The 13,531-nt window shown below is 39.6% G+C and overlaps 1 protein-coding gene across 1 annotated transcript in view; it reads left to right on the forward strand.

Annotated features, from left to right (window-relative positions):
• Window positions 1-13,531, forward strand: part of POC1A (POC1 centriolar protein A) — a gene marked incomplete at its 3' end in the record, with an annotated part of 47,187 nt that overhangs the window by 26,835 nt on the left and 6,821 nt on the right. The window contains exons 7-8 of the mRNA XM_009575733.1: window positions 542-610; window positions 3,649-3,747. Coding sequence (XP_009574028.1) covers window positions 542-610; window positions 3,649-3,747 — 168 coding nt within the window. The remainder of the gene's footprint in view (window positions 1-541; window positions 611-3,648; window positions 3,748-13,531) is intronic.

Below are 13,531 nucleotides of genomic sequence, written 5' to 3' on the forward strand. Positions count from 1 at the left end.
GAATGCCTAGAATTGTCAGGCGTTGAGGGTATTTTACGTCTAACAATCTTTCTCAATATGCCCTTTGATGCTGCTCTGTGTCTATCTGTGTGTTTAAACCTCCTTTTCCACTTCAAACCTTTCCATCAGGTGGCTAACTGAAGGCTGCATTTAACAAAATTCAAAAGTGTCACTGCTTTTAATAGATGAGCAGGAGTTTTAGGTATTTCTAATTCTAAAGGGAAGTGAGAGTGATTGAGAGAGAAGGAGGAAAAGCCTGTAGCTGTAAAACTTGGTTTGTTCCTGTCTGTCTTAATGCCATGAATATTGAAAAGTGAATGTCTTAAACTGGGGGCAAAAATATGGGAAATGGTAAGTGCGTGCCAGCAAGCTTAGCATGTTAATTGTGGCCCACTTACCTGACAGATAAGAGCTTTTTAAGTTTTGCCTTTAGATTGCTGATGTCAAATGAGAAATACCTTGTAAAGCTGTAATGAATGGAGCTTTGTAACACTTTTTCTTTCACATTTTTTTTAAACCTATCTTTTAAATCTATTTGCAGGGGCCAGCCACCTGTGTGGCCTTTTCAAGAGCTGGAGACTTATTTGCCTCTGGAGGTTCTGATGAACAGGTATGTGACTGGTTTAATTTGATAGTTTTGTGCCTTGTTTCTGTTTTCTAGGCATCTTACTGCTTTTGGAAAACAAATATTAAAAATAGTGAGATATATTAAACATAGACTTTTCTTAGTGAGGAAGCACTTCAGCTGGATTGTCTGGGAATGGGTATGTACAACAGAGGAACTATTACCCTATATACAGCCCTTGTTATATGCCTTTCTGAGGCATCTGCTGCTGGGGAATAAGTTAGATGGCTGTACAAATGGCTGTGTTGAGATACCTTGAATATCACGGGCTATGCTGATGGATTGTCTCCTGATCTGCCGCTGGCTAATCTGAGACACGAGCCTAAGGACAAGGCAAGCAGGCAGGGATGCTTCCCTTGAATACTCCTCCAGGCTCCACTGGTCTACAATGCTCCGTATTTCATATTCCTCAGTGCTGTCCTCCTCCCACAGACCTGTCCTCTCAGTCTTATTTGAGACACTGTAGTTAAGCCGTCTCCAGTGACTGAGACCAGATGGTTTTGAGTCTGATTAGACATGAATATAGGCTGCAGGTCTCTTTATTAATGGGAACCTGGTGCAAAGCTGTGCTAATGCTGCGGTTGCACAGCTTTTTGGGTCAGGGTTGGACTTTTCTCTGCTGACCGTGATATGTACACTAGGATTAAGAGCCTGGGTGTCTCGTACTGCTGGTAAAGGGTTTTTGTGGATGAAGCAGCTGGGGCAGGAGGGGAGATGTCTTCCTTTTACTTCTGGTTCCATGTTATAATCCAGATTCACGTTTCTTTAAGAGCTGCTGGGTTTTGATTTCTGTTGTCAGTGGGGGAAAGCAAAAACATACCCAGTATGTCTGGACCATGCTGAAGTGACCTGCTTGGGTTCTCTACGTAATGTATGTTTTCAGTTGTATGCTATCAAGGAGGAAACCAGTCCCAGGGTTGTAGCTCATGACAGTTTCGTGAGCTGCTGCATTTTAACTGTATTTTATAAATTTGCTGAGGTAGATGGCATAGCTTGTCATCCTGTCTCTTTAAGATCACTTTTTATTTAAGCCTTTAAACAGACTGTTTAGAAGAGATGCATCAATTTTTTTGTCTTATAAAATTATATTGGGGTCATTCTATTACGGTTTGCTCTTGAAATGCTTATCTAATGCAAGAAATAAACATACCTCTTTGCTGTTGTTTCTCGCTTCCTTAAAAGCCCTGATGTAGCTGGAAGTTGCAGTTATATAGCAATTCATTGTTACTTATTTTCCATAGAAAACTTCAGAAATTTTGTCTTCAATTTCTAGGCATAGCCAAGAGGCTGACTTTTTATTTATTTCACTTTTAGCTTAAGAGAATGTATTAGCCTGCATTTCTGTTGTGTAAAGTAGATTCTTTCAAATGGCTTTTGTTTTATCAGCTCCCTCTTAGTCTTTCCTGTGGTTGGGATTTCTTTAAACAAAGTAATGCTCATTGCAAAGTATCGCCTGGTACTGTTAAACTGAAACACTGAATGGCAGTGCCTGCCCAGAAAGGTGCTTTGTAAAGGTACGTTTATGGTATGGGATCATAATAGACTTCTTTAGCAGCCCTTTCCATTGTGTAGCTCAAGGCTCTGTGTTTCTGAATGTGTGTATTGGGAAGGGTGGCTGTTGGCTTTCTTTTTCTTAGCTCCCATGAAGGAACTGCCTCTCTCCTCTTAGGTTTGTATCTGAAAATGCAGGCTGTGCTTCCTTTCATGTATGGAGAAAGAAATTTAACATACAATGTATGTATGTGTTAAAAACAGCATTAGTCTTAAATTGCCAGTTGTGTATATACAAGAAACTTTTTCAGTGGAATGGACCTCGCTGAATACTAGCTTTCTGAATCCAAGAGAAATATGAGAAATAATAATTAAGAACATCTCTACAGGTCAAAAAGAATTGGTTTTTTTGTGGGGTAATCTAGTCGTGTAGCCTGTCTAAAAAAAAAGTTAATTACTGAACTGCAAACAGGCCTGTTGTATGAGCCTGCTGGAATCGGAAGGTGCCATTTGCACTCTGTGCTGCAAATATATGCCACTTTTAACATAGTTAGTGTGAGTTGCCCTGCTGAAGATATGGACGGACTTCAACCCAAAGTAGTGGTCTGAGTAAGTATCTATTTTTCTGTCATCGGTCTTCACCGAGCTCTGTTGCATTGCTCTTAATCCCCAGGTTAAATTAGGTGGCAATGCCCATCTTTGTTGTAATAGCACCTTTGCTAGCTGTGAAGAGACAATCTATACAATAGAAGAGCATCACTCTCTTCTGTTACACAATGGAATGGCCTCGTTGGTTAACTATGCAACTACGAAAGAAAAATGCTTTTATTTCACGCAAAGCAGGGATGAAAACTTGTAAGTGAAGAATAAACACTAATGTTTATTCCAAGATGAACTGCCTGTTTCATAGGTGTCTTTCAGACTTCTGAAATAGTTGATTGATTGCTCTTAAACTTTTTTAGACTTTTAGAGCTAAGGATTTTACTCCATAAATTTGCTCTTGATATGTTGAAGTGGTTTATATGTTAGAGGCCTTTCTTCTCTTCTGAAATAAATACTGCGTTATGGAGAGAAGATGCCTATAAGTGGGATTTAATTGTAGTGTTTAGCTGACAAACTAGCTGAAGATCTCTAATACTAGTCTCAAAGTGAATGAATCTCATGGTAAACCAGTGACTAGTTGTTTGGGGTGTGGCTGATAAGTGCTATAATGCTAAGCATGGTATTTTAATATATTTGTGGGTTTAATGGTGTATTCTGCATGTTGCTTTGAAGTTCTGTAGGTAGCTCTACTTTCATGAGTTTCCTGACCCAAAAAATGTTGGAAGAGATCACTTACCCACTGAGAACACAGTTATGCTATGTCTGTATTCAGTAGCATATTTACAAATAACATCCTTAATTTAATCGATGGCAAAGCTTTCTTAGGTAAGCTTTGGTGTGCATCTGCTGACTCTTCTCTGATGTGTTGACAAAATTGACCTTTAAGCAAATGTAGATGGAAAATTTTAATAGAGAACTTTCTTCTGCAGGTGATGGTGTGGAAGACTAACTTTGATGCAGCAGATTATGGTGATGTACTGAAAACACAGAAGTCTGGCACTAATGTGGATGGGACCCATCACACTCTGGTAGGTCAGCATGCAGAAATTGTGTAGAGTTCCTTTTCAGTACACTTTCTGCAACTTGAAAGCATAGGGCTCTTTCAGGCAGTTGAACTATAGAGCTGTCTTTCCTTAGTATTTATTTAAGCTGCAGGATGCCTGGTTTTAACCAATCTTGTATTGTTTGTTTTGTTTAACTGTACTTACTTTATAAGATAATTATTTTAAAAGAGAAATAAATTTAGTGCATGTATATATGCATTTTTTATTAACAGCCTGTGTTTAAGAATGTGTGGTAGGCTTGGATGGTAGTCCACAAAAAAAGCACAGATGTGAGTAACAGCTGAAGTCAGTTTTGCTAGCTGATATGAATCCTTTAGGCTGGTGTCAGTCCTGAAAATAGATATTGTTCATGATATCTTTTCACTGACAGTCAGCAAAGACAAATCTCTGTGCATAGACTTCATACGTGAGAAATAGGTGATGTATTATACTGGAGCTTCTTTCCTAAATAGTTGGAGACATCAGTTCATATCTGTTCCCTGAACCATGTGTTAAGAGACATCTGAGTTCTGACTGTATCGAGTGGATAAATCCACCAACTGAGTAATTCAGTATGATGCACTGATCTAAGTGTAGTACTGATGTTGGATGTCATGGTTATTATGAGAGTAACCCTTTAAACTTACTGCCCGTATGAGTTTTCAGTTTTGCACATGGTGATGCTTCACTTAAACGTCTATATTTTGTCTTGTCAATCTTTGGATGTTTTTGATACATTTGAGTATACCTGCAGGATTCTGAAATACGTTATTACTGTGGCTGTTTTTTGGTACATCTTGTTCAACATGAGCTGTAAGCTAAAAAGCAGTTTGTGAACCAGGGAGTTTATGCATATGTGGCATTGCCTCAGTTGAAAGGTAAGCTTCTAGCCAACATCTGTTGCTCTGTGGCAATGTCTTTAATCTTATCAACTTAGATCTTCTTTACTGGGCTACTAAGCTTCTGTTCTCTCTTAAACATAGTAGCGTTTTTACGCTCCAGTCCATTGCTGGAGGTGTTGGAATAACTGTAGTGTTTTGTGATGGACAAGATCAGAGTCTGACTTACTGCAGCTCTAAACCTGATGCCTTACTATGTGGAGCGCTCTGTAAAGAAAGCAAACACAATCAGAGGATTGTTAGTGCTAGGTGAGTGGAGAGGATGGCAGGAAGCAATCACAGAAGGAAGGAGGAGGTGAAAGTGTTTATTGATCCTTGGCTGGTTTTGGCTAAAACTGATTTCTTCTTTTTCCTCCTCTCCTGTGTGCTAGCTCTAAAGTTATGCAGGCTATGAAACTAGCAGTCCAATGACCCCTTTGTTTATTAGCCTCTTGAACTGGACTAACTTTGAACTCTTATTTGTTTTAATTTAAGATAATGTGTAGTATAATTCTGGGCTGAAATACAGCAGAGACAAAGAAAGCCTTTATGGGAAGAAATACTGGTTTCAGTTTGTAACATTCCAAGGAATGTCTTAAATAGTGTGGACAAGGTGTCTGCTAATGGGAGATTGTGGTAAGCTTACCCCATCTGTACTGCTGTTATTACCACAGCGCATTATCCAGTAGTAATTTAAGGAAAGGAAGGAAATGCCTGAGCTCTTCTAAAACATAGTTCTTCATTATAGAACCTCTTAAGATGTGCATTGAAGGTAGCTGCTGAACAAAACCCTTGAACAATGACTAACCACCCTGAACATCTGTCCCTCCAACACAACTATTCCCCTGTGGAAGAGGGTTTACCTGGCAAAACCTCTAATAGAGGCTGCTGGGACCAACTGTTTGTGTACTACTGCCAGGCAAATCCATGTCATGTGGTGTTGGTTGACAAGCCATTGCTCTGCTTGTGCTCTGAGCGTATGGGAAACAGGGCACTGCAAATTATTTGAGGTGTAATGTATCGTTTTGGACCAGGTGCTGTGTTTTTACAGAGGGCAAAGTGAATCCATGCTGAGTCATGTGGAAGTCATGTGTCCCCTTGGTTTGGGGACATAAATTACTTCAAAGGAGTGAGTATTTTGAACTGCCACCCAAATGCAGCCTTTGGTTTGGGCATGCAGCATAGGAGCTGCTGATCCCAGCAGTACCACCTGAACATAAAAAGCGTTGGAAAGTTACTGCGTTATGTGCAACTTACAGAAGATCAAGTTGAGTGAGAGTAGGATTCTTCCTTCCTATTTACTCTGTGGGCAAATGTGGTGTTATCTTTTGGTCTGAATAGCACAAATGCTGCTTCCACTAGATCTGCCAGGTTAGCTATGAGCATGAATGGAGGCTTGTAAATTAAACCTTTGAATGCCTTCAACAGTAAAATTATCCCTGGTTAAAAAGCAGGGGTGAAGGTGGTTGCAGTGGACAGCTTGGGTGCTAGCTGGCACAACTAAGACCAATGTCTTAGTCAACTAAGTCCGTTGATGAAGTTCAACAATGTGATCTCTTTTATGCAGTTAAGAACATTGTTTTGCCTTGAAAGTGTGATGCAGCTCTGTCCTGTTATAAAGGAGTGGAGTTTCAATTTTTGTCTTGTGCCACACAGTCTGATTGGTGCTGCCAAAGTCAATATAGTCTAAATTTTTTGGGGGGCATCAGCTGTATCATGGCTGCCTGTTAAAAGGACAATCATGTAGCATGCTAGAGCCTATACCTGGTCTCTACTAAGAGCTCGTTAAACTTCATGAGAATGGAAATGCGAAAATATGACTAATACTCAATATCCTTGTGTATTAGGTTATTAGGAATACAACACTTTAGCAATTATGACTGCCTTAATATTAAAGTTAGAAGGCGAAGAATAAACAATGTAGTCTGAGAGCCTGCTTTGAATAACATAGAATAAGTTTAAATTTAGAATTGATATGTACTTTGCTGTTAAAAAGAAGTTGTTATATCTGAAAATGCCTTGGTGTGTTATTTTAAGGAATAGGTATAACCGGGAAATCTTGGCTCCATAATAACTTGTCCATTCATGGCAGTCTACTCTCTTCTTTCAAGTGAATTTCATTACTTTTATCTTTTAGAAATGTATTATGCTGGGCTCTTTAAGAGTACTGTCACTGCTACAACTTCCTGCAAGACTTAAATTTCACTATATATTCAGTTCCTTCTTGTTTTGAGCAACATTTTTAATAATGAAGTACTTATTTTGGTGGATTTTGTGTAGTTGAGATCAGTTATTTTTCCCATTAAATTCAGACTTGAAGCTGCCACCTGTGGGTCTTGATTTCATGCTGAGGTCACCTTTACCTTCAATGAAAAGTGAAGCTGCTTCATCCTTCTCTACTGCTGTGTTAGTGTGCCAGGATTCTGCTTCTTGAATAATCCTGAGATTTTGCAGATATTTTGGGATGTAACTACATTTAAAACAGGCATATAGGTTGTTACTTAGTTTTGGTACCCCTAAAACACACGAATGCTATTCTTGACACATCTTGAATCTGTTTCCACCCTTTACTTAAGTCAGAGAGAATATTTTTCCAAGGAGAGCTTATCCTCTCATGTGTAGCAGTATAATTTTTTTCTTACGCGTTGTGAAAGCACAAATACTAATCAAAACGGTGACTGTGTAAAAACGCTCAGTTTAGTATTCGGTTTCTCATGGGGAGAGTCAGACTGACATTCAAATGCTAAGAAAGAATAATTGAACACACACATCAAAACTAGTTTGTCATCAAGATGAAGGAAAAAAGAATCCTAAATAACATGTGGGATAAAAGAGGCATGAAACACTGTCAAGGTTGGTGAACTTGAAAACAAACTTGCTCTAAAACAATTTTTACTTCCGTAGGCAGAGGGAGTCTGGAGCCTTTAGAAGATGCTAGTTTCTCAGGCTGTTGGTTAAAGTTCATTATGAATCAGGGTATTGGGCTTGTTTGCAACAATAGGCATGAACTTCAAAGTTGCTCTGCCCACCTGCTTGTGTTTTCTGTAAATATATGAGGCTTGGGAAATGCAGCTTGCTTTGAAAGTAAAACTGCTCTGTGCAAGGACTAATGCAAATGAAAGAGAAGCTCATGATGAGCAGGAATTGCAGTCATGACTATGGTGTAAAAGCATAGACACGGAAGTGTGATAAAGAAAACACTAAAGCTGTCAGAAGTGAATTACAAATATCTGTTAGCGTAGATGTGAGACTCTAAATGTTAGATCAGAATTACAGTAGCTCTGAAATAAATGCTTACTCTTAAATCATAGGCTAACGATTGTTGCTATTAAGTGTTGCGTAATTGCCTTGAAAACTGAAGTTTAAGGGCAAGCACTCGTGATGCATCCCGTATGAAGCTGATGGGAAGAAATGAAGTCTAACAGTCCTGTGTCTTGATCCTATAAGCATTTGTGTTTGTTTTGATCTAGAATCTAAGCAGTAAGTAAATTCATGCTTTAAGCTGCAGTGTTGAATGGTGAGGACCTAAAGGAAAGTCAGAATAAGAGGTATAGATTTTGCATGTGATTTCATAAATATGGGCTTTTATGCTTGTCTTGGGGTCAGTAACTGTAAGCATAAGGGTCTATCTGTATGAAGATTTGTGTGGGATCAGATCAAAGGACACGTTCATGGATCTGATATGTTGTGAAAGCATTCATCATACAATTTGTTTTTTCCAGAGAGGGCAGATAATGTGTTTTATTTTGGGGGATTGATGGTGGTTTTTTCCAAATACAAGGAAAGTTTCGTTCATGCAGTTCCAGCTGACGTGAGTATACGAGAACACTTGTTTCATTATGTGACAGATTTGCTGCTATTGTTGACTAATTCCAAGATGACTATGTATGGTCAAGTGTTATGAGCAAATGCTGAACAGTTGATGTCACATGGACAGTTAGAAAGTACTTGGGTGTTTATCTAAACTTGTACACTGAAAATTGTGAATAAAACCATTGTAGTATAAACCAAGTTGGTAAACAGTTTTTCATGCAATATTATGGAAAATAGGAAATATTCATTGATACAGAGATCCTTTACTCAAGTTTAAACATAAACCTTCTTTAGGCATGATGTAACTCTGTGCAAAATACTACTTTGCAAAGGAGGAGGCTGATGAGGAAACTTTAGTCTAAGCCTCTACATATAGTTTTCTAAAGAAAAATAATGTAAAATGTGTTTGTTTTGCAGTACCTCAGAGGCAAAGCTATCTTGAGCAGGAGGAGTGGGAGCTTCAGATATCCAAAAGGCAGTGAATTGCTCAGTTTGCAAGGGATGTGTGTAGTCTGCTTATCTCAAATTTAAGGGTATCCTTGTGAGAAAGGTATTGGGTACAGCAGAACATAAGCTTACAGGTGATGAGGAAGTGTTTCTCTTGCCACCTGTGAATTCTGCAACCATATAACTTAAATATATGCAGATCAGTTTTTTCAGCTCCTGGTAAGACTCTGAGAGACCTGCTCATGTGAGTGATGTGCAGACAGACTCAAAAGCAGGTAATCCCTTGGAAGGGCAATTTAGGAGACATGGGCAGAGGTGCAGAGTTGTCCTCTGTCACTCTCTTGCCAAGAAGTCTTTCTGCTCTTTTGAAATTCAAGAGCAGAAATGTTTTAAATATCTTTATCTCCTTTGAAGTTAAATGGCACTCAATTGTGGAGCTACCAAATCTGAAAGCTAATGGCATAGCAGACTTCACAAAGTGAAGCTTGGGAAGAGCAGCCCTTCAGTGGAAAGGACTGTTACACAAGTAAGTAGCCTGTGACTCTTCAGATGCGTCTTTCAGTTAAGACAGGCATTTCGGCCTCTTCCTACACTGCTGGGTTTAAAATTTTTTCCAGGCATTGGACTATGCTTATTTCTTCAATGGCAGTTTTTCCAAAATAGTTCTGTTGAATAGCATTGAAGACTAATTCCAAAAAACATGATCCGATCATAAAGTTGTCTGAGGCCTATAACTGAATGTCCAAAGTTGACTCCACCTCTCTCCTTTGCTGGTTCTGTTTTGTGTTTGGTGACCTTGGGTGCCTCCTGTGCTCAGCCTGTGGTCTCCGTGCTGACTGCAGCAGTTCATTCTGTCAGCCACTTGTTCCTTGTGTAAATAAATTCCTCCTGAGTTACTCACAGGCCAGATGTGCCTTTCCTTTTTTTAAACTTTTGGCTTCCAAATTGGTAACTATCTCTAATTTTGTCATCCGTTAATACTTATGAATGCTTTTGTACTTTTTTCTTTTTTTTTCTTGCTGTGAAATCCCCTCCCGGGAAGCAGTTTCACTCCACAGAGCTGCAACTCTTCACAATTGGATGTGAGTGTGTGTTGTTGTTTGCACCTCTTCCACCCCCTTCTATTTATTTATTTTTAAGAGTTGTAGGGGAGGAATCCTGTATTCAACAGCAGGGGATCCAACCTTCAGCCTTCAGGATAAATGTGGTCTGCAAAATGATTATTTTTCCTGCTCTGCTTGTCACCTTGTTTTTCTGAGGATGCATTCCCACTCCAGGAAGCTTTAGTCTGGTACATGGTTGTCTTCCTCTTGGAATAGGTAGGTACACTATTTACTTAAAAGAACAGTGTCATGAGTGCTCAAGATGTTTCCACTGTTCCCTACCCTGCTTGGCTGTCTGAGCAGAAACTTCACAGTGATGTGATCAGTCTTACTATGACTGATCACAGGATGCTCAGGAGCCCTTCCCCACATCCTTCACAAGCAGTGTAGTAGCAGATGGTTACTCATAGCTGTTTAACCTTCACCCTTCTTTCATTGAAGGAAGCCCACTCATTTAAGCCTATTGCAACATGTGACCTTGTATTTTTTTTTTTTTTTTGCAAGGAGACAGGTTCAACCAGAATAGAGGAAAAGACTTCTTTCCTCTCCTTCCTTTGTGGTGTGGACAAAGCTGTGTCTCTACCTTGGCCTGTGCCTGAAGAGGCTGTGCTTGTAAACCTTGTGAGAGCCAGAAGGATGTAATTTTCCTTCATCGCTCACATCCTTCTTTCAGCAAAAGCAGCTAGTAGTTTTTTCTGTGCAAGAAGTGTGCTCCCGTGCTGTCTCCCACTCATCTCGCTGGAAACCAGAGACTTAGAGCGGGATGAACTCTAACCCCTAACCCTCTAACCTAAGAGGTACCAGACACTTAATTGGCTAAGGGAGCTGTCATGGTGAGCAAGCCTGGCTAGTTGAGAACGTTTGCTTGATCTCTTCCTGCCTGGTTCAGCATCCTTAGACTCTGGGAAAACCATCATTCTTCCCATTGTGGTAGTGTGGTTAGTAGCAACTATGGCTAACGTGAGCCAGAAAGAGCATACTGCCCATTCATTTATAAACACATGTTAACAAAAGAGATAGAAACTTGGTCTTACATTGTGTGTTTACAGGCCTACCTGAACTCCTTCACCCTGGTGCAGATAACCTGGTTCCAGCCCAGAATATCAGGCTGGAAGGCATCAGTGTTTCATCATCTGTTTTGTGGGTAGCCCCCAAAGGGGTAACCCCTCGGTTTCATTGTTGAAAAGGCTGGATCCAAATGAGCTCTAGACTACGGCTCTAATTCACTGGAGAATGAAGTCTAGCAACAGTACCAGGTTTCTTCATATCAGGAAGCCTGAGTTTATCTGAGCAGAACTGAATAGCTGTATCAGTTGACTGTGCTCTTTGTGGAGCCTCACTGTAGATCTCACCTATTTTCTGCATCTTAATTTGACTGTGAGGCTGCATCAGAGCAAAATAAATGGTTTTCTCTCACTTGACTAAATGAGTGTCTACCCTGCAAGCAGCTAACAGCAGAGCTTCTTTCTGGAAGATATTCCAGGAAGCCTCTGTTAATGGCTAGCCCTCTAATACTCTTTCAGCTTTTTTTTTGTTGCTGTGTGAAACTGAGTTTTTCACAAGCTAATGCATTTTGCCCCTGTGTTGTTGCTCTTTCCCCTGAAACTTTTGGGTTTGCTTTTCTCTTGATCTGGTCAACGTAAGGAGAGAAGGGTGTGCATGACAAACAAATGAAAGCTTATGTCTTCTCTGATTTTGTGCATTAAATAATGTTTTTTACACGTTGTTGCAGGCTGTTTATCAGAGTTTTCATATCTTGTCTGGATGAGGGACTTGAGAGAGAGGAAAAGGCAGGGTATAGGCACCCTCAGCTTGGCTTTCCAAGAGGCTCTGAATGACTGCCACAACCTGCAACAGCTTTGCCCATTAGTGGATGGCAGCAGCCATGCTGCTACAGCTGTTCTCCCTTGGGTTCTTGTTTGACAAGATTTTTTGCAGAAATAAAAGGATCAGCTTTTAATTTCTGTCATCTTACAGCGAATAGATTTGTTAAGGCTCTAGAACAATAAGGCAAGTCCTGACAAGTCATTATTGGTCAGAATAAAAATTGCCTTTTAAGTTCAGCATCTCAGGCTAATTAATGTAAATTCACCCATTTAGGTTGCCGCTGTATGTGGCTTGTTTTAATGCTTGAGTCATAATTCAAAGAGAAGAGACGGAGGCAAGATTTATATTTTTTTACAAGCTGCTCTTTTGTGTCAGCTTTGAGATGGATGAAGATAGCTCAAGCTTTCAAAGTTTCCAAGGTCTCAAACTTTTCTGCTAAAATCCAAACTTCAAGCAAAGGGTGATAACATAGGCATGTTATAATATGTGTGTATGTCTGCGTATGTTTTCATATGTGTATATTTAAGTAACATGCATTATTTATACATAAGTAACATACATAGGCATGCACATGATATGTATGTTACACACAGCATATACATACCTGTTTCATTAGAAAGAGGCAAATGATTCTGATGAAGAAAATGAGCTGGAAGCTGTTGTTCACACTTCAGGAGATCACTGTGTGTGTTTTGCTTCTTGCCTTGGAGACTGTTGCTTTTGGTGTAAAAGAACCTGTAGCTGGATAACCCACTGCTGAGGATAAATACTTTGTTTCAAAACAGTGTTTGGCTGCTTTTTCTTGGGAGCTTTTCCCGAGAGTGATCTTAAACGGGGCCAGGGAACAGTAGTTAAATTCTTGGTGAAATTTCTTACCAATGGTTCTCATATTTATCTTTTTGTTCCTCTAGTGGCTTGTTTCCACACAAAACTGTTCTTTTGAGATTTTTGGTGCTGTTATTCTCCAGAAGCAGTGTTAGGATAAAATGTTGAAGGCTACCCTTAGCTTTTCCTTCTCATTAAATACAGACCTGCTTTATTTTTTTTAAACAGCTGGTAGTCGTTAAGTTTCACCTGCCCATGCACTCTTTCATGGGCTTTCAATGTCTGGCATCACTGTTTCCCACTTTCATTCATCACAGAAATGCCATTTGTGCTTTTGGGAAAGTTTTGCACATATTACATTTCCATTCTTCGATGTTTGTAGAGGGCTTTTTAGCTATTTAAAATGTAACTCAAATTGGAGTTGACTATTGAAGATTAGTTCCTACTATTTTAGCATCTTTCCTTAGTAAGACTGCGAAGTAATGTAGTATCGTATCAATTACGAGTCATGTGGAAACCCTAGCTTTGTTAGAGCTATTTACTGGTTTTGGGCAATCCCCTTTGCCAGAGCTTATTAGGAACTGTGACTTCTAGTCGTTCCAGTGCCATATACACTCCTCCTTGGAAATCAGAGTGGGGATCTACTTTCTTTCAACTTTTTGTTTAAAACAAAGATCACATAGCACAAAAAACCATGAGCCTGATCTCAGCTGGCACACAACCAGTTGATGCCATGGTATATATAGTGGTGCTCAGTACAAACCAACTGAAAAGCATGGACAGCACATAGCTTGGATGCCTTTAGCAGTCTGCATAGATGCTTGTTACCTGAAGTTACCTTGAAAACCATGATACTAATGTCTGTCTTGGTTTAAA

The sequence above is a fragment of the Fulmarus glacialis genome, unplaced genomic scaffold (genome assembly GCF_000690835.1).
Source record: "Fulmarus glacialis isolate BGI_N327 unplaced genomic scaffold, ASM69083v1 scaffold21824, whole genome shotgun sequence".
NCBI classification, from domain to species: Eukaryota; Metazoa; Chordata; class Aves; order Procellariiformes; family Procellariidae; genus Fulmarus; species Fulmarus glacialis.